The following is a 27544-nucleotide window of genomic DNA, read 5'->3' on the forward strand; positions in this document are numbered from 1 at the left end:
CATAATTATTTTTTACAAGTGAGGAGGCACAATAATTACTCTCATAAAAAGTCTTCTCTGACAAATCCTCATCTTTTTAAGCATGATTCTTTATTAGGATAATTTTCCAACAAGATGCAAAGGTGGTATTTAACCAACTATAATGCTCTCTCGTTTCTCCAGGGAGAATATGTTGTAACCACATATTCTAGTCAGCTCATATGAGCTACTACTATGACTGGCGCCCACTAATCTGCATCAACATAGGGGATCTAAGATTTCTTTATCCAAAAATGTATTACTAGTCCAGTGGAGAAATGTGCACAACCTGTTTGGTTGAGTCTGTTTTGGCTTCTAAATGTATAACATTTCTGATTGTAGGCACTTGTTACCCTGTGGCCCATTTTTATGGAAAACTCCTAGTGTCACTTTTCTGTAATATCAAATGCTTTGGGATTCTCATCTTGTATTCAAATACATGGAGAGTGGTTGTACATTGGTGCTTTCTATATTACTGCTTTTATTTTTTTTTTTTTGAAAATCAGCAACAATTGGATGTGCTCACCCTGTGCCCTATTAAAGGTATACTGACTTCTAAACTCCTCAGAGTCAAAGGACATCATTCTCCACTGCTTTAACCCTTGTGGAAACATTTATACCCACACCAAATAAATGCAAAGTGTACAATGCTAAAAAAGCAAAATGGCAGTTTTACATCCACTTTGCAGATATGAATGATTGTGCAAAGCAGAGGAGAATCAGGTCAAAAACACCTTCCCTGTCCGTGTTTTTCCTTTGTCACACTAAATCTATGGAAAAATGGCATATTTCCTGCTAAGTCTCGAGATCTTCAGTATAATCATCTTTGACAAAGATAGACCCTACCTAGTATCTGTATTAAGACTACTACATTATCTGGTATGGTCATTGGTGTACTTACAATGTATTGCTGTATAAAAGCTTTTACAGACAATCTTTTCCAGTAGAACAGTCCTCTCATTTATTGGACCCTGATTCTACATCCAGACATTTTACTCAATACATTTGTGTAATCCAAACTTCTGAACACACGCAGAGAGCCAGAAGTTCTCATTTTATGACAATCACCAGACTTCTTTTTGCAAAGTAACAGATACAGTAAATTGGTATTTAAAGTCATCAAAACTATAGGTTTTCCCATCTACTTACTCATTCTTAACTTGCAGGGAGCCAAGAAGGGGAAATTATTAATTCTCTTTTCTATTACTAATCATCCTATTTTTTTCTTTTAGTATCTTACAGTTCTTCAAATTGGCACCTTTGAGTTTATCACAAATCTGTTGTACATATGAGACCTCACTGTACATGTGACAGGGGCTTGCTAGAAAATTCTGTTTTCATTTGGAGATGCGTATGTTTCATCTGGTGTTTTATGTACAGTGAATTTAGTAATGATACAATGTTGGCTTGATAGCCTAGTAGACTGGACTAGTAACAGAACAGGTACAGCTTACAGAGCTGTTGCAAAGGCTTCCTACAAATGTCTTGTCAATATACCTCAACCCAGACCTTGAGGGACCACATATAGGGGTGTGGTGACTGCTCAGATTTCATTCCCATCCAATTCTTGTCTTTTCAGTAATAAATAAATTAAAAAAAAAAACCACATTTATTTTAACGTGGACACGAATTCACACACAACGTGACTGACACCAACTTTTTCACTTATCAGAGGGGTAGCCGTGTTAGTCTGAATCTGTAAAAAGCAACAGAGGGTCCTGTGGCACCTTTGAGACTAACAGAAGTACTGGGAGCATAAGCTTTCGTGGGTAAGAACCTCACTTCTTCAGATGCAAGTAATGGAAATCTCCAGAGGCAGGTATATATCAGTGTGGAGATAACGAGGTTAGTTCAATCAGGGAGGGTGAGGTGCTCTGCTAGCAGTTGAGGTGTGAACACCAAGGGAGGAGAAACTGTTTCTGTAGTTGGATAGCCATTCACAGTCTTTGTTTAATCCTGATCTGATGGTGTCAAATTTGCAAATGAACTGGAGCTCAGCAGTTTCTCTTTGGAGTCTGGTCCTGAAGTTTTTTTGCTGTAAGATGGCAACCTTTACATCTGCTATTGTGTGGCCAGGGAGGTTGAAGTGTTCTCCTACAGGTTTTTGTATATTGCCATTCCTGATATCTGACTTGTGTCCATTTATCCTCTTGCGTAGTGACTGTCCTGTTTGGCCAATGTACATAGCAGAGGGGCATTGCTAGCATATATAACATTAGTGGACGTGCAGGTGAATGAGCCGGTGATGTTGTAGCTGATCTGGTTAGGTCCAGTGATGGTGTTGCTGGTGTAGATATGTGGGCAGAGTTGGCATTGAGGTTTGTTGCATGGGTTGGTTCCTGAGTTAGAGTTGTTATGGTGCGGTGCGTGGTTGCTGGTGAACTTTTTCACTGACCATTGACAGATGGCATTACTACCCTGGGACAGATTTAAGCTCAGAGACGCAGGTCAAAGGATTTGGGCCCAATTCATGAATCTGGTACATATCCTTTTGTGCTGCTCTACCAGTTTGATAGGGCTATAAAACAAGCAAAGTAGAAAGCTGGGAATTCCACTGTATACAGGGAATGGCTAGAGTATCTCTATCCACCTCTACCCTGATAGAACGCTGTCCTCAGGAGCCTAAAAATCTTACCACGTTATAGGTGAAACCGCATTATATCGAACTTGCTTTGATCCGCCGGAGTGCGCAGCTCCATCACCCTGGAGCACTGCTTTACTGCGTTATATGCGAATTCGTGTTATATCGGGTCGCATTATATCTGGGTAGAGGTTTACTTCTATTCTCTGATGGAAGGGCCCATTGGGGCCATAAGGAGCTGGGTTGTAAGATGCAGCAACACTGAGATTCCTAGATCAGGGAACTACAAGAATGGCATACCCTTTCTTGGATCCTGTGTGAAGCAGAGCTTGGCTGGACTTAGGACCGCCTTATACTTTTATTACCAATATACCAAGTGAGCCCCTCCCCCACTTTCCAACCAGCTATTTCAATTATGCAGGACTAGTATAAAAAGCAGAACCATGAAGGCTGGCACTGGAAGGATCTTATTGGAACCACAGGCATTTATATATATTGTGTGTCAATTAAAATGTGTAAAAGCTATGCTTTATCCAATATGTTAAGTGGTTTATTCTTTACTTCCACTCACAGATACTCCACTTTACTTAATAATCAGACATCTTTCTTTACCGATTTGGGTTTAGACTTTACAGGCTAACTGAGAAAACCTGGACAAAAAGTATGCACTTGATATTAATAAAGTGTATATATAGTGAATCATAACTGCTGACAATATTTTTAATCAAAATTCTGCAAATGACAAATACCAAACAATGTTTTCATGTGAGCTGCAGATGTAAAATAGTATTTGTTAACACTTAGCCACAAGCATGTACATAGTGGTGAAGAGACATAATGAGCCCCTAATCTAATTAATTAAAAATATATTTATTTCATTACCAATTTACCAACATATATCTTTAGAGACCAAATCAGCTCTTTTCTAGGAAGTATGCAACAGGCATAATTTAAATACAGAATTCCCACATCCTGGCACTTGAAAAATTTCATGCTTGTTTTATTTTTAATTTCAAACATCATTGCACCAGGCTTCAAGTGACAAACTAGCTTTGCCTTGAATGATCTATTTAACACTGCTCTAGCCTGAAGAACTGATGCAGCATTCTGGAACTTTTAAATGCATTCTTTTGGTTCTTTTCAAGCTTCTTTACTGACTTGGTTTGAGGGGATTTTATACAACTGTATTAGAACAAAAACCTAACTGACCTTTAGCGATTAATCTCTCAACTGACAAAGTGCATGGAAGAAAATACATAGCTATGCAAATGCATGCTTAAAAGGACTACTTTTCAAAGTTAGGTGATATTTTATGGCACTTCTATCCAAAGAAATAGGTCACAGCTAGACTCATTTGGCCTCTTGAGGAACTTTGGTATTTCATCCTATAAATCTGTCAGGATATTGTCTTACTGTAACTAGAAATAATGGTTGAAAGGGGATTACATGACTTGTATTAGAGAAATGCCTGAGAAGGGTTTCTAGAGTTAGCAAATTCAGTAATCTGTAGGCTTTGCTCCTGACTATAATCATGTCAAAATAAAGTTCCATCAGAAAGCAATGATCCTAGAGCTTTTTTGTAATATTGTTGCAAAGCCTTCCTGTTTGCGTAAGTTTATACCTCACTCTTCAGTTTCCTTATTTCTATCAATTTTGTAGCAGAGTGTGGGGGATGTAATGGGGCTGCTGAATGTGGCATAGCATTTTGAGTTTCTGAATTTTATTTATAGACCACAGAGTCTTTTCCTTGATGGTTGCTCAAGTTATTTTAATAAAATAAATATTCTTTATAGTATCGATCTTTCCAGATAATATTAGATTTTACTAGATTCTATATGTATTACTCATACATTTTGGAGTTTTCACCTCAATGCTAAAAAAAAAAAAAAAAGTGTAGAAATCCTGTATGGTACTTTTAAAATAACACACTTTTCTCAAATTTAAAAAAATAAAAATATATTTGACCTATGAAACTGCTCTCAAAGAAAAGTTAATGGTTATTATACGGGTACTAATATTTTAATTATATAGACTGCTCAGCTTCCAACAAGGTATTTCTTATTTGTTGATTTTTTCCCTTTCCATCTTCTTGATGATAATCTTTCTGATCTTGCTTGCCACTGGTATCATCAACTAGGCCTTTGAGCCGGGACAAATGGTGTAAAGCCCTACATTTAAAACAAAAAACAAACAAAAAAAACCCACCCTTATCAACAAGTATATATTATGATTTAAGTTACGTATATTTAACAGAAATGGCAGTACTTCATTAACACCACTTAATCAGTTTTGAGGCATCTCTTCAGATTAATACATATTGACATGTAAAACTGTGAAAACAAATTAAACATTTTGTTAAATGCTGATTTAAAGGGACAATTCAACTGTAGACATACTTTCATGACACTGCATTTCTTCATTTTTTCTACAGATGTCTATTTTTCCTATTTATAACTGTTAAAAGCAAGAAAGGACAACATTTTAGTCTGCATTATATAAAAAACATCAGCTTCTTCTAGGGTCAATGATTTTGCCTAGCAGCATACTTAATACTTTAAATTTTATAAATCTGAATTGCCAACTTCTGGCTTGATATTATTTCCATTTTAGTCAACAAGTTTTAATGGAGAGGACTGGTCCTTTCTTTTCATTACTTATTTAAGAGAATGAGATAGTTTATAAAAAAAAGAACTGCAGGGTGATGTGTGGGGTGGTGGTGGGGATCTCCACCAAGTATGGCATGCAACTCTTTGTAAAAGGGACAGATCTGTTGCTTGGCACCATATTGTTGGCCTCCCTGACCTTGTGACACGTCTGCTGATGTTTCTTTACTTTCTCATAGCACTGCTGCTTATCCCTGTTGTACCCTTTCTCCTGCATTCTCTGTGCTATCTGCTAGTAGATGTTCACATTTATACGGCTGTTCTGTAGCTGTGCCTGCACAGCCTCTTCTACCCACAGGCCCAGGAGATCCGGTCTACTCCAAGTTGGGACATGTACCCAGCATGGTTAGCTGGGCAGTTGCGCACAGCAATGGAGAGCTACCAGGTGTGCCAAGCTGGACAATTAGGAAAAGGCATTTCAAAAATGTGCAGGGCTTGAAAGGCAGGGAAGTGGGATGCCTTCCGGTCACTGTGACCCCGGGGGGGTGGAGTTCACAATTGTGACCAGAGTGGTCAGTTTCAGGCATTGTGGGACAGCTGCTGGAAGACTGATAGGGTCAACATAGGTAATGCAGTGTCTATATTCACGCCGTGTCAACCCCAGTACATTGACCATAGCTCAGTTGCTACTTGGGGAGGTGGCGTTACTATGTCAGCATAATGGAGTGCTTACTTCAGTGGGAGACAAATTTAAGCATGCACAAATGCACAACTAGGTCCATGCAAGGAGGCTTACATTGCTCTAACTTTGTAGTGTAGACCAGGCTTTGGTCTAAAAGTCAAATTAGGATGCTAAAGTAGTGCACTATGTTAGGAAATTATTTCTGTACCCAAGTTATATTTTCACTTTTTACATTTTACTTTTATTTAATATTTAACAGTGAAGATGGACAGTTTGTCGAAACAGAATTATACTCTAGCAGTTATTAAGTTAAAATGATTCTATTATGAAGTCTGTTTTTTCCATTCTGCCTTTTGGCGTTCAAGAGGTTTCCAACCAATTTATGAGCATTTATTTAAATGGGACTCGTGTTTATTTCATGCACAGAAAATGTTTTCTCAAGTAAGCTATTCATTATGATGCTTCCCTGTCATGCAGCAATGAAGATTTCCCACACAAATTGTTTTTTGGAAGGACCAACTCTATGGTTACTCTTGATGCAACAGTATGCTTCAACACACACATCATCAAATTACATTGGCTACTTTTCCTACCACACTGCATTACAAGTTCATATCTAATTTTTCTGCCCACGATTCCCTCCAAGTTTCTTTCTTCAACCCATCGAAAGTTATACTCTAACATGGCTATTCCACTTTTTTAAAAACTGTTTTCTAGGTGGAATCACTTTTTTAAAAATTTCCTTGTCCCATATTTCTAACTTCTCCAAGTTTTTATTACTTCAGTTTTCACCTGCAAATTTTATAAGACTCCCAGAAGAAATAATGTAAATATTATGATAAAACCCTACAGCAGCTCACTAGATACTCCTTAGATCCATAAATTGCTATGTATTTTTAGTATTTACAATTAACTTGTGTTTATACATCAGCTAGTTTTATAATTTATATATATTATATTTATTTTTCCAAGCAAGACTTTGAGACAGAAGAAATTAATTATGCGGAGTAAGAGAATTAGTACACTTACCTTCGAAGGGACTTGGTAATAGGGATCACGACATTGTCACATTGCTTTAATTCAGAAACTGCTTCTTCTGAAAGCTTAAAAAAGAAATCTGTCAAATATAAACAAATGACTAACAGGACAGATATGAATAGTTTACATTTATATAGCATCTTTCACCCCATAGGGTCTCTGACAACTTTACAAATTATACACATACTATAAGGATCAGCTTGTTTGCCACTGAATCGAGCTTTGTGGGTGAAGTAGAAGAGTTTAACACATTGCAACATAACCGAGTCTTCAATACCTGTTCCTAATTTGCATCAAATTCACTTGAAACTGCAGAAAAATTAAGGTAGCAAAATGTAATTGCCTAATTCAAAATAAGGTAAGCATAGTATGGATAAAATTCCTTGCCCTGGTGAAAACTGCCATGTCTGTTAAGGAGTGGTCAAGATATTTTTGTTAGAACACATTATGCATGCAAGACAGCATCTCTAGCAGCACAGTACACAACTGCTGGCCTCATTGGAAAAGTGTTTTAATTCACCTTCTGAATTAAACACTACTTGTAGCACATGTTCTTTGAAGTCTTCCATCCAGTTACTGACCTGCTCCAACATGGCTTTGGGAGATAGGACAGGATACTAGCATAACATGACAGGCACATGGTAAGTAACAAGTAGGTAAAGAATTTCTAAACAGATTTTATTAAAACATTTTGTTTCTGTAATATAGGACAATTAAATGCATTTGAGCATGACTTTTCTTCATCTAAATATATGCTTAGAGGCTTTCCACCTTTCTGATGCGATTATAAAAAAGCAAATCCAAATATTAGGTAATGTATCCCTTTAATCTGAAATGCCATGTTTCTCATGGAAATCCTTCTTTTCTTCCTGTGCCTAAGAAGATACTGTATAGGGTGAAACTTTCCTATTATATTCAAAATCATAGAATATCAGGGTTGGAAGGGACCTCGGGAGGTCATCTAGTCCAACCCCCTGCTCAAATTCCCAACTAAATCATCCCAGCCAGGGCTTTGTCCAGCCGGACCTTAAAAACCTCCAAGGAAGGAGATTCCACCACCTCCCTAGGCAACCCATTCCAGTGCTTCACCACCCTCCTAGTGAAAAAGTTTTTTCCTAATATCCAACCTAAACCTCCCTCACTGCAACTTGACACCATTACTCCTTGTTCTGTCATCTGGTACCACTGAGAACAGTCTAGATCCATCCTCGTTGGAACCCCCTTTCAGGTAGTTGAAAGCAGCTATCAAATCCCCTCTCGTTCTTCCTTTCTGCAGACTAAACAATCCCAGTTCCCTCAGCCTCTCCTCGTAAGTCATGTGCTCCAGCCCCCTAATCATTTTTGTTGCCCTCCGCTGGACTCTTTCCAATTTTTCCACATCCTTCTTGTAGTGTGGGGTCCAAAACTGGACTCACTACTTCAGATGAGGTCTCATCAATGTCGAATAGAGGGGAATGATCACGTCCCTCGATCTGCTGGCAATGCCCCTACTTATACAGCCCAAATTGCCATTAGCCTTCTTGGCAACAAGGGCACACTGTTGACTCATATCCAGCTTCTCGTCCACTGTAACCCCTAGGTCCTTTTCTGCAGAACTGCTTCCTAGCCATTCGGTCTCTAGTCTGTAACAGTGCATGGGATTCTTCCGTCCTAAGTGCAGGACTCTGCACTTGTCCTTGTTGAACCTCACCAGGTTTCTTTTGGCCCAATCCTCTAATTTGTCTAGGTCCCTCTGTATCCTATCCCTACCCTCCATCGTATCTACCACTCCTCCCAGTTTAGTGTCATCTGCAAACTTGCTGAGAGTGCAGTCCATGCCATCCTCCAGATCATTAATGGCAAATGGCAAAAGATACCTCATGTTGGCTTACATGTTCAGTCTACACAGCAGTGTGTTTGAGTTAAACAAATCGAATTACTAGCCTTGCACTAAAAACGATGGAGACCCCCTTCAGAGGCACTGTAGTAGCTAGCACGAAGTTTTGAAGACAACTGGTGAGAGGAAGTATTCTGGTTTCATGTAACTGAGGAAAAGAGAACTCTCAAACTACTAAAGGTCTGAGAAAGAGTCTGAAGCAGGGAAGGATGCACAGATGATTCGCATACAGTTGTGTGTAAGCTGAAACAGCGAAGAACACTTAAAAATATTAATATACAAAGATATTAAACATTCTAGATCTAAAGCAGACATTTGAATTCTAGAACCAATTAAATGTATGAACAGACCAATAGATGAGTGAAAGCTTGATTAAAAAGAAACAAATTTATAGCTAGATAAAGGATAGAATAAAATATCTCCGGATACCTAGCCCTGTTCTCTTAAATATAGTATACCATCTATCCAATCGAATATGAAAGAAACCAAAAGATGAGAGTGGGACAGGAAGTTGGACATAATCTTGCAGTCTGATGTGGCAGAAAGTCAGTAAGAAATTATGGACTACATGTAAAGAGTCACATCAAAAACATGACAGTTTTTGTCCATATGGTTTGGGTAGTGACCACATTTGGAATATTAATTTCTGAATATCTCTTTATAAAAGATATTTTGATAAATCAAAGTTCACTAAAGAGGTAAAAATAAAAAAGGGGGGGGGGGAGAAACTGACTTCAACCCCAATTTAGGAACACGCTTAAGAACATCCTAATTCAATAAAGCACTTAGGCACGTGCTTAGTGATAAATACGTGCTTAAGTCCCTTTGATTTCAATAGGTTTAAACATGTGTTTAAGTGCTTTCCTGAACTGGGGCCTTTATGGGAAAAGTATTAAAAGCAGACCACCAAAAAATTTTGAATGGGAGTGTGGACCCTTTTGGAAATCTTAAATATAGTCTGTGGACCCCCCGGGGTCTGCAGAACACGGGTTGAAAACCATGGGTAATATGTACAATATGCCTAACGTTTAACAAAGGAAGGGCATATTTACACTCTTCAGATATTTGTACCCTGTTAACACCACGGAGGAGAGAGAAAGAGAGAATGATGTAGGGTGGTCCAAGGGACTACGAGTAGTGGTTTGAAATTAAGGGGGAATTGTAGGCTGAATACTGAGTATCAGGAAAAAAACTTCCTAACATGGAGCTCCATTAGGTTCTCTCAACACAACTGGTACAAGTTCCACCACTTGCGACAGAGTTACAGTAGACTGGATAAAACAGTAGAAAACTGGGAACAATACTACACTGTCAAATATATGAACCAGAAGACAAAACAGGTCTTTATCTCCAATTTGAATGAATATGGGTAACTGTGCTCACATCTTTGTAGGCTGGTTCTTACAAGTACAGTCCCACAGAAAACTTAGACAGGATAGTAATATCAATAAGACCCAATATCAAGAAGAAACTGCTTACTTTTTTAAATTCATCATTTTGTTCAGCAGTTTTATTCTTGTTAAAGCTTTCATGAACTGCTTGTAGGTTGAACAACATTAGCTTTAAAGCTTCAACTGGCCCATGGTGGTTACCTCCAGAAAATGTATTTTCCTAAAACCAAAAAGCAGAAAGATTTTAGATCTTGCAATGAAACAAGAGCTGTAACATTTTAAAAATCAGATCTGCTACTTTTAATTTTTCTTTAGGACAATTTGATAGTTGTGACCTATGTGGATTTTCCTCTACTTTTTTGTCAGACTATATAGAAATAGCATATAGAGGGCCTCATTCCCAACTACATCAATTTTATGGCACTGTAGCCCACGGAACCAACGTAGGTACAGTGCAGTAGACCTTGAGTAACAGAGGGTATGTCTACATTGCAGCTGGCCCGGGTTTGCAGGGACTGCCCAAGGGGCTGTTTAATTGTGGTGTAGGTATTTGGATTTGGGCTGGAACCCAGGCTCTGGGACCCTCCCACTTTGTGGGGTACCACAGCCCGAGCACCAGCTGGAGCCTGAACATTTACACACTGATTAAACAGCCCCATAGCACGAGCCTACTGACATGTGCCAGCCAAGGGTGTGTAATTGCAGTGTAGACATTCCCAAAAGGCAGAATCAGGTCTAGAAATGATAAAGGAATACAGGAATTGCTCTGACAGCAAGTTGGTATAGAGATCATGCTTTTAGTATGTCTTGTCTTTATTTGATAGATGTAAGTTACACTGATAATGAACATAGCTGGGCACACAAAAATTCTTAACTCCAAATATTAATTTTAATAAAAATATGATAAATCCAGAACCAAACTCAATCCCACATTCACCCATAACATGCACACCATATGTTCCCCAACATTTGGAAAGTAAACACCTTGGAAAAGAGTTGTTTAGAACCTGAACTGTGAATTTCCACATTTTCTAACTGTGAATGTTTAATTTTAGAAGGGACATCAGTAGCTTAAGAACAATCACCTCTGTTTGAAAATTATTTGCCTACTTTTGTTAACAAGTAACACTTCCGATTACTATAGTTGAAAGATGAGAGGAATTTTTTTTTAAATTGTGATTTATAAGGGAAAACTATGAAACTTAACTAGAGAGTGATCTTTGCATGGATTTTTTCCACACAATAGATGCGATAAAAACAAAAAATATATAGGAATGACAGAGTAGGTTGCAACTGGCCTGGGAATGGCAAAACATGTGAAAGGAAGTATAGAGTCAAATACACCTCTACCCCGATATAACGCGACCCGATATAACACGAATTCGGATATAACGTGGTAAAGCAGCGCTCCGGGGGGGCAGGGCTGCGCACTCTGGCGGATCAAACCAAGTTCGATATAATGCAGTTTCGCCTATAATGCTGTAAGATTTTTTGGCTCCCGAGGACAGCATTATAATCGAGGTAGAGGTGTATAGTAAAAATCTTAAATGAATCAAACTGTATCATAGAATCTCTATGGGAAGAAATGCCATGCTTGAGTAATAGAAGTTTAGCAGTAGGAATATCTACTAACCATATGACTATCCTCTCAGTATTCTTGTCCAGAATGCATCTTCAAGTCTTGAGTTTTCCCTTCAGCCTCCTCTCGCCTTCCCTTCATCATCTGCTCAAATCCCCTTCTAAACTCAACCATTATTTCTAGCTGCACCACCAAACCTAAGATCCTCTCTTCCATCAGATCTATCAAGGGGCACTTCATACAAACGAATCACCTTTCAGGCACCCTCTCCAGAATGATGTACATCCTGCAATTTCCACACCAACCTGTCTTCATTGTTTCTCCCATTCTTTAGGTCTTTGTAGCTGTCATAGCCTCCTAAGCTCCCATAAACAACAAGCAGAACAAAAAAACCACACACTAACTAGACACACCGTCCCCTAAATTCCCACAACTCCCCCGTTTTCACAGCTCCATTTGATGGTTCCTGTGCCTCTGGTTAGCCAGTTGGCTGCCTTTATACGTCTGTATATGTTTGTTGAGAGAACCATGTTTTTATGTGTGTGTTGAGAGAAGCAAAGCATTAGATCACAGCTAAACCTTGATTGGGGGTAGGGCTTGCCTAGCCATGATCTAATGCTCTGCTTCTCTCAACACACTGCCCCCTACCAAACTTTACAAACTGAAAACAAACTACCGAGCAAACACATACTCTCAAGAACTCATTCACTGCCCCTAAGGACCAGGGGCTTGTCTCCTTTTTCCTACAACAGATCTCCACTCAAACTACCGTTTTCACAATTGTTTGCTGGCTCCTGTGCTGCTGCTCCTTTGGAGGAACCACGCAAATGAGTATATGTTAATCAACGCCATCCAATTTGCCCTTTGAAATTCAGCAAGGGGAGGTGAAGAGTAAAAAGCAGAAGAAAGGAGTAAATGTGATTCGGAATATCGCTTGGAGGTATTTGAAATTGAGGGGAGGTGTGAATGCTGGATCAATTATCCAAAGAGGATCAGGAGAATGTTACCTCATATGTAGATAAGGAGGTGGTGAAGATGAGGAGTTGTCACCTCATATGTAGAGGAGGAGGAGGTGACCGAGTGGACTAAAATTGTTGAGACTTATCCAGGAAACGGGTTTCAAGGCTAATAAAGAGAAAGCCCAACTAGTGCAGAGGAAAGTGAATTATTTGGGAGGTGACCCTAGGGGACCAAGGAATTCAGATAGATCAACAAAAGGTGAAATCATTAATGAATTTACCAAGGCCAGAGGATTCTCATGCGTTGAGGGTGATGTTAGGTGGGTTTAACTATTTAAGAAAACACATCTGGAATTTTGCCACTATAACTTGACCCTTGTGGCTTTTACTAAAAAAGTAAGTAGAATGGGAGTGGGTGCCTGAACAAGAAAAAGCTTTCTGTAATTTAAAACAAGCTTTGATGCAAGCTTCAGCATTGAAATTCTCAGAAATAAACAAGCCATTTGTGATTAAGCTGGCAGCAACCCAACGAAGTCTAGCAGCGGTATTGCTGCAAGAAACTGACAGGAAGTTAATACCGGTAGCATATGAGCCTAGATTAACCCCTACGGAGCAGCAGTTTGGGATACGTGAAAAAGAATGTTTAGCTGCTGTGTGCGCCATTGAAGCTTTTGCTTTGACTATTGGCACAGTCCCTATTATAATACAAACAGCTCACTCTCCCCTGAAGTATATTTTAATCAGGAAAACTGCAGGGGAAAGGAATATCATATACCAGGATGGCCCAATGGACCATGATGTTAACTAGCAGAGATGTTACTTATGAGAATAACAAACAAGCAATGGTGTTACCATATGGTCTCCCGATGGAAGGAGAGGTGCATGAATGCCCACTTCCAGAAACCGAACCAAAGTTAGTTGAAGAAGCGCCCCCGGTAGAAGAGGAGGAAGAGGAGGTATCAGTTACCCAGTGGGTATGGGCGTTACCAATAGAACATAAGAAAATGGAATTTAAACTGACAACATTGAAAAAGCCAGAGACTAGGTGGATTCTCGTGTGGCTCGGGACAGTAGATTATGGAAATTCGGAGATAGAGTAATATATTTGAAATGAACATCGAAAAATCATGTCCTGGAGTCTAAATAGGTCGGACCATTTACCATGATGAATAAAATTTCACATACTGTAGTGCAGATTAAAAGGGAAAAGGGAAAGTGGATCCACACATCACAATTAAAGTTATGGCCTAAAAATTAAATAATGTTCCTTTCTTTTAGTTTATTTTACAGAGGGAAAGGAATGCCCAATTGCACTGTAAATTATCCTGTACGGACCTTAGATTTGGAGTGAGAATGCGGTGCTACAATTTTTGTAATGGGTTTATTGCTTATGCTTCCTTTGCATTTTGTGCTTAGTAGAAGAATTGTGCTCTGTGCATTATATTTTAGGAAGAAAAAAATATATATACTGGAGCTCAAGCGAAGATAGAAGAGGTTAGTGTAAGTATTTAGAATAATACGGCCGGAAGCATCGGACATTATTCCTATGGAATAAGGGCCATGGCTTCAATATTGAGGATCCTCATAATTCAAAAAGGGTGGAAATACAGTTTTTGGCGGTTATGTTTTTTAAATATTTGGGGATAGGTTGGGTTTTTTATGTTTATTAATCAGATACCAGTAAACAAGATGATTACCTGTTCTGTTCATTCCCTCTGGGGCACCTGGCATTGGCCACTGTCGGAAGACAGGATACTGGGCTAGATGGACCTTTGGTCTGACCTAGTAGGGCCATTCTTATGTACAAGAGGAAATACAATACATAACTAACCTGTGGAACTCAACTGATTGACAAAAGCTATTACTGAGGCTAAGAGATTAGTAGAATCAGATATTTATATGGAGACCACCACTATTTAGTTACATCAGATAGGAAAAACGTTAAAATATAGGATAGAAAATTCAAGCAACTAATGAAACTATTACTATTACCAAAATAGGTTAAGACCAACTGCTATTTATTTGCAATTCTTGATCACAGAAGGGTCAAAAAGCAGGGTTCAATCATTAAAATTATGTGACTATTTAAAGTCATTACAATTTTTCCTTTTGCTGTTAACTCATTATTAAAGCTAGAACAGAAACCAATTTACAAGTGTTCCTCATGCTACTATTTATTGGGCTTATGTGCTAACATGGGCATTAAAAGTACATGCACTAGAAACAACTTACAGAACTGTAAAGGGTTATGATTTCCTTTAAGACTACTATAAGCAAGAAATATTACAAAACAGGCAAAATTCAGCTTAACCTACCTGATTGTCATTATTTAAACAGTCTTCAAGGAATTCATTTACAATGTTAGCCTTGGGAGATTGTAGAGAGTTCTCATCCTCCTCACAGTGTACAGGCACTGGAGGTTTGCTAAACAAAAAGTTAAACATGCAATTGAAAGAATGAAACAGCTTTACAAACTCAAATTGCTATAAAATACATTCACATGTCATTGGAACTAATGTTTCATATGCTTATAAAATATATAGATAACAAAAAGCTGGGAGAGGTTGCAGAGAACAGGATTAGAATGATGCTGATAAATTGGAGAATTGCTCTGAAACCAACAAGATGAAATTAAATAAAGACAAATGCAAAGTACTACACTTAAGAACGAAAAAAAATCAAATGCAAAATATAAAGTGGGAAATAACTGGCTAGGCAGCAGCACTGCAGAAAAGAATTTGTGGGTTAGTGGGTCACAATTTGAAATTTAGTCAACAGCGTGATGCTGGGGTGTATTAACAGAGGTATGGTACATAAGACAGAAGATAACTGTTCCGCTCTACTTGGCACTGGTGAGCCCTTCAGATGGAGTACTATGTCCACTTTTGGGCACCACACTAAGAAAAACAATGAAACTGGAGATAGTACAGAGGAGAACAACAAAAGTGCTAAAATGTTTCAAAGACATGATCTAGGAGGAAAGGTTGAAAGAATTGGGCACGTTTAGTCTAGAGGAGAAGAGGCTGGGGTGGGGAACATGATAAGTTTTCAAATATATAAAAAGTTGTCTTAAAGATGACCATGATCAATTGTTCTCCATGTCCATTGAGGGTAGGACAAGAAGTAATTGGCTTAGTTTGCAGCATGGGAGATTTAGGTTAAATATTAGGAAAAAAAATCTTTCTAAACAGCTAAGCAAGGGAATACGTTACTTAAGGAGCTTGTGGAATCCCCATCATTGAAGGTTTTCAAAAACAGGTTAGACAAACCCTCAGGGATGGTCTAGGTATACTTAACCCTGCCTCAGCGTGTGGGGATGGAGTAGATGACCTCTTCAGGTCCCTTCCAGCCCTACATTTCTATGCTCCCATGCCTACCCTAGCCAAAATGTGATTCAACACAAGTTCAATTCCACCACTGGTACTGACAGGTGAGCCCTGTCTGCACCACTTTCCAGCACTGGTGATTAAGTTCCACTTTTTCTGTGTAGACAAGACCTTCATAGTCATTTTAAAAAAGGAGGGGGTGTAGTGGGAAGGAAGATGAGATATTAACATTTTTTACTATAGCTTTCCACTATACCAAATTCGGTCTGCTCCCTATATTTGGAACAATACTCATCTACCAATGCACCAAGAATCTTCGCTCTCCGCTTTCAAATAACTCATCAAAACATCCTATTTACAGCACGGACCTCTTTTCCTGTGTTAGCTAATCCTCCCCCCTTGACTTCATTTTCAAATCAGAACATTTAAGGTTACTTTCCCTTTCAGCGTAGGTCACATTATTTGGTCCCATAGAAGACAATCCTTTTCTGTCGGACAAGTGGGATTTTACATCCAGGACTATTCCAAACACCCAGTTCAAGAATCTAAACCCATCTCTGAAGCTGTCCAGGAACCTCCACAGCTATCAACTTCCCCCCCCCCAAACAAATGAATAATGTGTCAGTGTGTTCCCTTACATCAAAACTTTTCTTGCACTAACAAAATTTACAAAAATAGTGATCCAGAAATATATCAAAGTGGTTTTAGTGAAAATAGAAACCTGATAATTGATAATATGATTGAACAGGAGACAGCAGTGTACCACCTAATATGATAAAATATCTTCTAAAAACACTCCCTTCTCTTTCCTTAGCATTTATATGTGAGCAAATCATGCTGATCTAAAATGATCTATAGCGGTGGTTCTCAACCTGCGGGTCGCTTGCAGCCCAATCAGCACACAGCTGCGGTCCATGTGACATCCTCAGGGCCATACATGTTATATATAAAAGAGAGAGAACCACTGATCTACAGCATACACACCACATTGCCCAAGTACGATGTGATACACTTTCAAGAACAAATTGTTCTAATGTTTATTTTTGTTTACTCACAAAGCAACTGGAACATTTTCCCAGGATCTTTCTGCTTCCAGTATATCTACTGTACAGGGGCTGCCATCATTTTTCTGAGAACTTGACAAATTCTCAACAGAAGACTCTAGAGTTCTCTTTGCCTTCAAGATAAGCAACTCAATCTGGTCATCTAAAAAACAAACAAAAATAAAACCACAACACAGTATCACCAGTTACTATACACCAAGATTCTTCAAGTCAGCAATTTCACTTTCATTATTACATGATACTGTTCAGACTTATTCTAAATAATTTGTAAGACCCTGGAAATAGCCGGTCCTCTTTCACAGACATTATTGCCAAAATTTTCAAAGTGTGATGCCTAAAATTTTGCTTAAATATGAAATTAAGCCTCTTAATATGGAACTATGAGACTAACTCTAGGCATCTATTTTTAAAAATCTTGTCATATGATTTTATAAAACATAAATAGGTCTCCATTCCAAGCTTTAAGTCCCCAGAAAAGTCTCAAATACAGTGGACTGCTCTTCCCAACATCCCAGAAGATAAAATAACCTCTACAGTAAACAAAAACTCTTTAGCCTTCAACCCACCTCAACACTTGGGGAAAAGAGAATTCCAAAGTTGAGTATCCCTCACAAAGAATGCCCTGACAACTGTCTCATGTTTATAGTGGGGGACCTCCAGCATCAGTGCCTCTGCTGATCTTTATTGTGGCTGTACGGCAGGGGTCGGCAACCTCTGGCACGCAGCTCGCCAGGTAAGCACCTTGGCGGGCCAGGCTGGTTTGTTTACCTGCCGCGACCGCAGGTTCAGCCGATTGTGGCTCCCACTGGCCACGGTTCGCCGCTCCCGGCCAATGGGGGTAGCGGGAAGCTGCAGCCAGCACATCCCTTGGCCTGCGCCGCTTCCCGCAGCCCCCATTGGCCTGGAGTGGCAAACCGTGGCCAGTGGGAGCCGCGATCCGCCGAACCTGCAGACGCGGCAGGTACACAAACTGGCCCGGCCTGGCAGGGTGCTTACCCTGGCGAGCCGCGTGCCAGAGGTTGCCGACCCCTGCTGTGGGGCATATCATTGTTCAATTGCACGTCTGTGTCAGATGTGAATTGAAAGGAAAATTAACATAGCCACAGCCTTTCCAGGCAGTCAGATGTTTCCTTCCATAACTCACTTATAGAATACAACATTCAAGATTCCTTAACTTTATAAAGCACTCTGATATTAAGATCATTTAATCAAATCTACGTTAATATTGAGGGTTCTTAAATGGCTGGCAAATAGGTGTTTTCTTCTTCATAGTGTTACATAATAGGTACTTCAAGAAGTTCTGCTTACGCACACACCATATGTAATTACAAACAAAAATTGCATTAATTAGGTTGCAAAGTCAAGCACTCGAAAATTAGGAAGGGACAGATTTACGTTTTCACGTGCAACCCTAATTCAACTACCTGTCCAGCCAACCTCTGGACTGAGTGAGGTAGGGGTCCTGTGAAAAAAAATAATATGTGATAATATAATTAAAAATAAATATACACAAAGGGGTGCAAACTAAAGTTATGCAGGCATCTGTAAATGACATTCCTGAACTTCTGAGTGCTTGACTTTGTCATCTAAAATAATAGTTTTAATTAGATTTTATATGAATTTCCTAGGGGTATTTTTTTTTTTTTTAAATAAATCCAATCCCAACCATACATCAACACTGCAGCACAGACTTCTACCCCTTGAGCTACATGACTAACCACATTAGCTAGCAACAGGAAAAAGCTGTTGGGCTGCTGGCACCACATGCTGGGGGATTTATGAATGGAGTCCAGATCAGCAAGCTGCCCCTGACCCTGGGAATTGAAAGAGCACCCACTCCACATGATGCTCCCAAAAAAAATCGGAACCTGGACACAAACTGGCTATGGGGTAAGCTTGGCTTTCTCATCCCCTAAGGAGTTGAGGGAGTTACAGCGCCACGTTGTGCCACCTGCAGGGATAGGGCGCCGAGTCCTTCTCCCCACATCGCACAAATGGGCACAGTAACGTCCAGCTCCCTCCATTCTCTCCTGCTACAGCGGCTCACAGGTATTCTCAGTGCAGTATCCGCTGCTGCTGTTTTGGGAGAAACTGGCAGAGGCTGGTCACAAAGGCAAACGAGCTAGAAGCGTGAAGTCAAGGTGCATAAGTTAAAACAGTGTTAACCCCGTATAGGTACTCTCATTTAGGAGTAAAGTGCCCTTTGTTCACTCTAACTTAGAGAATGTTAATATTATGGACTCTACAGCGGCACAGCTATAGTGCTGCAGTAGCACCGTAGTGTAGACACTTTCTAGACCACCAGGTTTTTCTGTCTCTGTAGTAAATCCACCCCCTCAAGAGGCGGTAGCTAGGCTGATTCAAGAATATTTATAGTGTATCATCGAAGTCCTCCAATAATAATTATAATTAATGGAGATATCCTATCTCCTAGAACTGGAAAGGACCTTGAAAGGTCATCGAGTCCAGCCCCGTCTTCACTAGCAGGACCAAATACTGATTTTGCCCCAGATCCCTAAGTGGGGCTCCCTCAAGCATTGAACTCACAACCCTGGGTTTAGCAGGCTAATGCTCAAACCACTGAGCTATCCCTCCCCCCTAAATACTCAGGAGCATGGATTTTTCTCCACTCCCCCATGTAGGATAGGTGTGAATAGTCTTACTGTGCAGCGGTTCACTCTGCGCAATATAGCAGGAGCATGTTCGGTCATGTGTGACTAAAAGAGTAACATTTTGCATTTAACATTTCTCAAGAAACATTCAAAACAAATCATGTGTAATGCAGTTACCTCTGAATGGCTGTTTGGACTGTCTTGAGAGAACATTGCCAGGTTGGAAGTCTGTACTTGGTCTGACATATCGGCAATTTCCTGTTACTTCACTGTCACCTGTAGGCTCCAGATAACTATTTTGTTCAAAAGAATTGCAGTCTAATTTATTCACAATGTGTTTTTTTTCCATACTCTCACACATTTGTGAAGAGGAAAATTCATCTTGCATGTTCAATGTTTGAATAAAACTTTGATTAGCTGAATCACATAAAAGGTTATGACTCTTTAGCCAGATTGGGTACTTGAAATCAGGAATACTACTTATCCCCGACACATTCAAGTCAGACTTATGGCTAGTAAGCCACCTTGGATAATTCTTGACAGAAATGGACTCAGAGTGTTGTTGAAAAAGGCAATCCCCTGCATTTTCTTTAGAAAATATAGAATTGTATTTGTGAGATTTATACACATTGTGTTTCTCTTTGTCAACGTCTCTGTAATGATTTCGATTATCCACAGCGTTGCCATTGTCTTGGAAATCAAAGTCTTTTTCAACATCAAATGAAGAAGTCTGATAAGGATAGAAGGCAGGTTTTTTCAGTGACTTCCTAATCCACTTGCCACTTTGAAGCCCTGACCCAGAAGGACTCTTGTGGATAAAAGGCAGTGATCCATCTGCTGGAAATGCTAGTAGATCATCTGTGGTGAGACTAATCAAGTCTGGGTCACAAACAGTTTGTCTTATAAAAGGTGAGGCAATGGAGTTGAGTTTTACTTGCTGGTTAAAGTCCTCCAAAGCTGAAAAACAAAGAGACTGTTATATATTTTCCTAAATTTAAAAAATGCATTAAAACCATATATTTAAAAAAACCTATAATAGATACATTTTTACATTACAGTTCTTTTACTAAATTACAATGTGAATATTGTATACTGGTGTTTCAAAGCATCACAGTCTATCAATTCTGACTCCACTTCTCTCAAAATATTGGTGGCAAAAATGAACAAAATAAAATCATTTAAAACTTTTGTCTTAAAAGTCCCCATGAGTCAAGATACTCGTGTTATGCCTGTGGAACTGTAGAGGGGGATGGTTATGGGGAAAATCTAGCATCTTCTTTCTGCTGTTTATATGATTCATAAAACCAAAACGGTGCACCATTCAGAGAAGTGTTTTGACTATAAATAGCCACATATTTCAGACATCACCTGGATTGGAGGCATTATGGATTTAGAGCTTCATTTTGTTTGATGCCCAGGAAGATGCAGCTTGGCAGGGGGAGGGGAACCTGGGGGAGTTCTCAGTGAGATACAGTTTATACACCCCAATGCAAACATCACCAGAAAGTTGGTCACAGAGCAGAGGGATAAAAACAATGAAAATACCGTTAAAATATTGCTACCAAGAAGTTGTGAAACTCCTAGAAGGAAGGGGATCTAAGCTGCCATCTTTGTTTCACTGCAGAGGCATAAACTCTGATACAAAGTGGTATGGACAAACCTTCCTTTCCCCAACAGCAGTGCATTCCTCTAAAATGGTAACCTAGGATAAGGATAGGGTATACAAATCATCCTCTACCCAGAACTTGTTCATATGCAAGATCCAAAATGGAACTACTACTACTAACTGTTCTCCCTGTAGGATGCTGAATCCCCATGCTTATAAAGGTGGGCCTCCCAATGCAACCCCCTAGAAACAAATCTTGGCATATATTAGCAATAAATATTCCTGTTAGTATTTTTAGGACATTAAAGTTGTGTCAGTTAAATACTCACTTTCTTCCTAAAGCCACTTAATTACTTGGCTTGCATTCCAACTCTAATTTCTGCTCAGGCATCCCATAGTCACTTCTGTGCCTGACTACAATTTGGGTCACAAATATAAGCCCCCTCCAAAAAAAAAAAGTTAAATCAAAAGCTTGCAGCCTACCTATCCCCAAAAGAAGCTCTTGGGAAGAGCTTTCCTAATTATCTTTTTTGTAGTCACACAGACAAGTCTGCAATTTGAACTCTATTTGTGTTAGCTGTTTAAAGAAGATGGCAATAAGGATTTTTTCATATTTGTATAGCACTCTATAAACTAAAACAAAGATCCTTAGCCAGAAGGGAACTTTTTTTTTTTTTCCTTTCTTAAGTTTGCTCAACTACATAACCTCCCCCTGTCTTCTGTCAGAAATACTATTAATCACCCAGGGCTTGTCTATACTTATAGCTCTGCTACAGCATTTAGTGAAGACACTACCTCACCATTGGGAGAGTTTCTTCACCTGCCTGAGAGGCAGTAGCTATGTTGATGGGAGAGAAGCTCTCCTGTCAACCAACATAGGTCAGTCTACACTGGGAGTTCAATCAGTATAACTGTGTCACTCAGCGGTGTGGAAAATCCAGCGCTGGAGTGGGGATGAAAGGCTCAGGGCTGGGGTAGAGGATTGGGATGCAGGGGGTATGAGGGATCCAGCTGGGGGTGCAGGCTCTGGGGTGGGGCCAGGGAGGAAGGGCTCAGGGCTGGGACAGAGGGTTGGGTGCTGGGGATGAGGGCTCTGGCTGGGGATGCAGGCTCTGGGGTGGGGCCGGGGATGAGGAGTTTGGGGTGCAGGAGGGTGCTCCAGGGCTACAGTGGGGAGAGAGAGAGAGGACTCCCCCCAGCCCTCTCTTCCCTCAGTAGCACCCGAGCTTGGGGGAGGGGGAGTAGGAGAGGCCCCTCTCCCTGCTGCAGCAGCTCCGAGGCTGGGGCCACAGGATAGGTGCCCCTCTCCTGGCAGGTCCAGGCCAGGGGTGGGTTCGGGCCGGGGAGGGGTGCTTCGGCCAGTCCAGGCACAGCAGAGTTGGGACCGGGGGAGGGCTGTCCCGGCCGAGGCAGGTTGGAGACCGGGCTAGGTTGGGGCCAGCTGCAGCAGGTCCCCCAGGCGGGTTCCCTAAGTGTCTGCATGGCGCTAAGAAGGCTGCTGCGCAGCCACGCAGCTTACAGGGAACTTAGATAACAGCGTAAGTTTGTACTGTAGACCAGGGCTGAGTACTCTATTTTCAAAGAATTGCATTCGTATATAAACATGAATTACACAGATTTTAGGTACACACGTGCACAGCTGTCCATTTTGCCCATAATACATTTCAAATGATGATTTACAGGGCGCACAGAACTCATAGGATGCTGAAACCTTTTCAGCAATTAGCTTTTTAATTTTAAAGTTTTATTGGGACACAGAATACAGCTAACTCCAATAGAGAGCGTCCAAGTTGCTATCATATGTAAATTGTAGCTGTTATCACAACATTATGTAGCACCACAAGTGCACATGGAGTCTCTCAGACATAAGACAGTCTCTGCCTCCCCCCCAAAAAAATCTTACTACTTGAATACTGTAGGATCTAGCATCAGCAAAAGAAACAGAGGTGTCCAATTTTAGGGCATGCCTTCCTTCAAGGTTAGGCATTTTGCTAATCCATCCGTAATATTTCCAGCTGAATAGTGACTGACTGTCATCTATACATGAATATTAAAGCTGATTCCCTGTCTACCCTGAAGTGCAGCAAGTATATTAGAAGAGAAAAGTAGAATTGAAAGGACAAGACAATAGCCTGCAGCTACAGAATGTCAGCCTGTGATTATACTAGAACTCAGAAGCTATGCAGGGTCAGAATTCAGTCTTTTAGAAGAGATTTCTAAAATTGAGATTCTGATGCCATCATTAAAGTGTATTCTACCTTCCTAGCCAAATTTCATTTTAGGTATTTTTACTACCTAAAATCTTCCAGCAGTTTCAACTGCATAGTGTGTTAATCTACTGTATTAAACACATCCAGTCTTGCAAATGTAGAACGTGCAGACATATGCTCAGTAGAGCACCACCAATGAGGCTCAGTGCCGAATTGGGGGCTCAGTTTGTAAAGTGCTTTCAGTATCCAAGGGAAAGAGAAAATATTTTCTCTGAACAGAAAAAGTTGTTTTTAAACAAGCACTAGAATCACAAAGCTATTAAACAAAAATATCAGCCTTATCTAACCATAAACAAACTGCATGCCACTAAAACAGTTTCTCTCACACCCTCACATCTCCAGGTGTTTCTGACTAGAGTTTCTGGTGGTGGTAATTAGAGTTAACTTGAGTTTATTGGCAATCAATTAACTAACAGCTGTAAAGACTAATGCAAAACTTCTACAAACATTTGTTCCTAGTCATGGTGCAGCCAAAAACTCTAGTTCAGATAAAGCAACAAGTAAACCCCAACTATCTGAACTGATAATACCACCAGCATCTAAGAGGTGCTCAGGCAAATTAGTTTTATATAATTCTGATATTACTCTAGGAACAGAAATTGAATCCTTGTCAAGATCCAAGTTTAGGCACTGATTTACATTATTATGTTCTATACATGCACATCATATATTGTGGAGATGATTTATATTTAATCAGCTGCAGAGCAGTAAGTTTATTCCTGTACCTATGTCTGTGTCATCAGCCCACTATCCACAAATCTATTTCCCCACAGTGACTTATCCTAACATTCTTAACCTCTGATTAGCTCCAAACATCAGTTACTCATTAAGTTGTTCTACCATATTTTTTTTTCCTCTTTTCCCCCCCAAATGTAGAATTTTCCATAAAATTACACCTGCTTAAGATCCAGGACATGCAATATTCACTGTGGTATCACTGACAGGTTTTCTATTTTTAAAATAGCATTTAAGTCCATTGTGTCAGTGACATTTGCCATCTGATAAGGATACTTTTCAGCTTTTCAACAAAACTCAACACTAGTTTTTGGCTAAGAGCTCAATCTCTCAGATCTCAAAAACATATTTTCTGGGGTCCCCAGAAAGATATTTTGATTTCCATTAAGCTCACCACTGTTGGACTGATAGTAACTAAAGGCACTACAGATCAACGGATACACGACAGTAGACCCAATAACTTCATTTTTAAAAAAGTGAGAGCTTCAATCCTATAAACATACACACCCTCACTTTAAGAATGAGTAATCCCATTGACTTCAGTGGTATTACTCACATTCTCAGTTTTAAGCAGGCAAGTAAGTGATGCAGGATTGGGATCTAAAACAGTGTTTTCATATATAATGTGTGGCATATATAGAACAGTGGTTTTATTCACTCCCATGGTAAGACCTGCACTATATTTATGTATATGGCAATAACAGCTATTCCAAATATAGAGTTTAAGGCCAAAATGGACCACTAGATCATGTAGCTAGTGCCTGTATATATTACAGACCACCACCACACTAAACCTAACAACTAAAATTAGACCAAAATTCTGTAGCCCCTTTATAATCCACCACTCCAGCAGTATTCTACCTTTTACTTATATTTGCTTATGATTTCAAATCTTGTTTTATTTACAAAAGTTTCATTTAATCTTTAATATGAAAGTAAGAGGTAAACAGCACAGTATGGAAGTGCAGTTTCACCCCAGCCCAGTTTGCAGTCCAGGAGATCAGGTTCCTTTACACACCTAAAAACTTCTACAGATAGGAGATGAAACTGAGGAAGTGTAGTTAGCAGACTTCTTCCACTTCCACCATAGATCTCTAATTTCAAATTTAGATGGTTTTATTTTTAAAAGACTAAATATAAAAACTCATTTTTACTGAAGACTAACTAATACAGAGAATGAGAAGCATCACTATCTAAGCACCATTCGTTACACAATATATGCTTACAATTTGTTATGTAGCAAATATTCATTAAATCAAATAGATTTCATCTACAAAACAAGTAATTAAGTTACTGATCAGTGTTAAGACTTTTGACAGATTTCAAATTCCAAAAAGGAATTAAAAATATTAAATCTCAATAAGATATCTATAGCCATACGTAACAAAACAAGAACAGACTGAAAATTGTAAAAGATGACAGAACCAGTTCATGAGATGTTCTCTTTAGGGATATGTCAAAATATTAAACAAAACCACAATTTAAGCTTCATTTACAGGAAACATACCGTATTTTTGTACAGAAGCAAACTTTGCTGACTTATCTTTAGGAGTACTCTGACCTATGCAGATTTTTCCAGTGCTTACTTCTGAAGACATAAGACTTTGGTCAAAATCTTCAATATAAGCCTCCAAAGCCTGAGATGCAGAGTTGTATACCTTGTCTTTGTATTGAATTGAGCCGTTTGAGTTACTACTGTTAAGGCTGCAGCTTGCTAGGAGAGAAGACACAGTAGATTCAGGCGAGTAAATGCTGTCTTTTTCAAACGAGCATGCCATGGCTTTTATCCAAATGACTAATGGAATCTCCTCTCATCTTTCTGAAGAGTCTAAGTAAAGAAATACAAATATAAGCAATATATAACCTGTACTGAGATATCCTCTCATACACTGTACTTCCAAATATCTGTATTTAATTTTATCAAGCATCTGTATGTTTATTAATTACCAGTAAGAGTTTCACCAATTTTGATAGTTGCACTATTTAAAAGCTAACAGATTCCATTCAGCAATTTTAAGCTTTTATTCAGCTAAAAGCCAGATATTCAATCTAGCTCTTGACCTCAGAGCTTTAAAAAATAAAAAAAGGTTATGATTTATACATGTATGAGTAGGCAATATCAGAAAAACAAAGGCATTCAGAGCACAAAACAAAAAAGTCTGCATCTGGACAAAGAAAAGTGAAAGAATCTGAGTGTTCATATCCAAAAGGCACCTTGCATGCTGTACGGCCACCACACTGTTAAACTAGCTTTTTCTGAACGACATTTAGTACTGAAAGACCCCAGCTAGCCCCAGTTTAAAAGCAAGAGGGGCATTTAGCACATGAATAGATTAAAGTCTGCCTTCAGCTGGAACATCCCGAAATGTCATCCTATGACATCACAGCTAGCACAGAAGACCCAAAATATAATAGAGCAAAATTGAAGTGATTAGTAAAAATGTTTTTAACAGTATAAGCAAGTGGTTCAGTTGAATATACCGAAGTGATAAAGCACTGTCGTTGCAGAAATTAAAGAACAGTTTAGATGCAATAGCACTGGGAATGGTGTATTAAAGACCCCTGCCAACTACAGGTGTGGGTGACACTGGACAGGCTCTAAGAGCTTTTCAGGTCCTCCGGCCTATCTATGCAATTAAGATCAAGCCAATTTATCACACTTCCATGGACTGACATTTACGGAAGGGTCATAAACACAGACTAGCACTAAATGCTGAAGCTGGCATTTTCAAAGACGCCGAAAGGAATTAAATCCCACGGGAAATAGGCACCTCGCTTCCTTTAGACTTCTTTGAAAACCACAGCCTCGCCCAAGCTGGCACCTCACACGAGAGGCAGGGCTGTTGCCAAGCCCCGGCCCCCACCGCCCCCAGAGACCTTCCGCCCCGCTGCCCGCTCCGCACCTCGCTCCGGCCGGGGAGGCTACAATGCTGAGCCCCAGTGGGGGGCTTGGACACCCCGCGGGGGCTCTAAGGCACCATACCCAGCCGGGACAGTCAGCAGCGACATCTGCTCTCCTCAGCACCCCAGAGCCGCCGTTGCCGCCCGCTAGTTTAAAGTACAACGACACTTCTTTCAAAATGGCGCTTGGCTAGTCACTGCGCAGGAGCACCCGGTCGCGCTCCTTCCTGGGAGTTGTAGTTTACCTCCTCCGTCTGAGCCAGCTGGGGACTACAACTCCCAGAATGCCCAGCGGGCCGTTGC

The 27544-nt window shown here is 39.8% G+C and overlaps 1 protein-coding gene across 4 annotated transcripts; it reads right to left on the minus strand.

Moving 5' to 3' along the window:
* Positions 1–2264: 2264 nt before the first annotated feature.
* Positions 2265–27409, minus strand: C6H18orf54 (chromosome 6 C18orf54 homolog). Of its 4 annotated transcripts, none has more exons than XM_054033097.1 (8): positions 27324–27409; positions 25848–26168; positions 19907–20686; positions 17109–17259; positions 15043–15151; positions 10278–10409; positions 6914–6987; positions 2265–4767 (listed from the first exon to the last, which is right to left on the minus strand). In XM_054033097.1, exons 2-8 carry the CDS (start codon positions 26116–26118, stop codon positions 4623–4625), a joined length of 1662 nt encoding a protein of 553 aa, XP_053889072.1. In that variant the 5' UTR covers positions 26119–26168; positions 27324–27409; the 3' UTR covers positions 2265–4622. The 4 variants fall into 4 exon arrangements, with proteins under 4 accessions (XP_053889072.1, XP_053889073.1, XP_053889074.1 ...); XM_054033099.1 differs by lacking the exon at positions 2265–4767 and adding an exon at positions 4774–5053; XM_054033098.1 differs by lacking the exon at positions 10278–10409.
* Between the last annotated feature and the right edge of the window lie 135 nt (positions 27410–27544).

Source organism: Malaclemys terrapin, chromosome 6, assembly GCF_027887155.1.
Source record: "Malaclemys terrapin pileata isolate rMalTer1 chromosome 6, rMalTer1.hap1, whole genome shotgun sequence".
Lineage (NCBI taxonomy): Eukaryota > Metazoa > Chordata > Testudines > Emydidae > Malaclemys > Malaclemys terrapin.

Excerpts from the sequence above, each read along its gene's own strand:
- C6H18orf54 (XM_054033097.1), bottom strand. The coding sequence starts at position 26,118 with ATGGCATGCTCGTTTGAAAAAGACAGCATTTACTCGCCTGAATCTACT. Across the intron at positions 20,687-25,847 it reads TGCTTCTGTACAAAAATACG|CTTTGGAGGACTTTAACCAG; the intron begins GTATGTTTCCTG and ends TTTGTTTTTCAG. Across the intron at positions 17,260-19,906 it reads GTCCAAACAGCCATTCAGAG|ATGACCAGATTGAGTTGCTT; the intron begins GTAACTGCATTA and ends TTTGTTTTTTAG.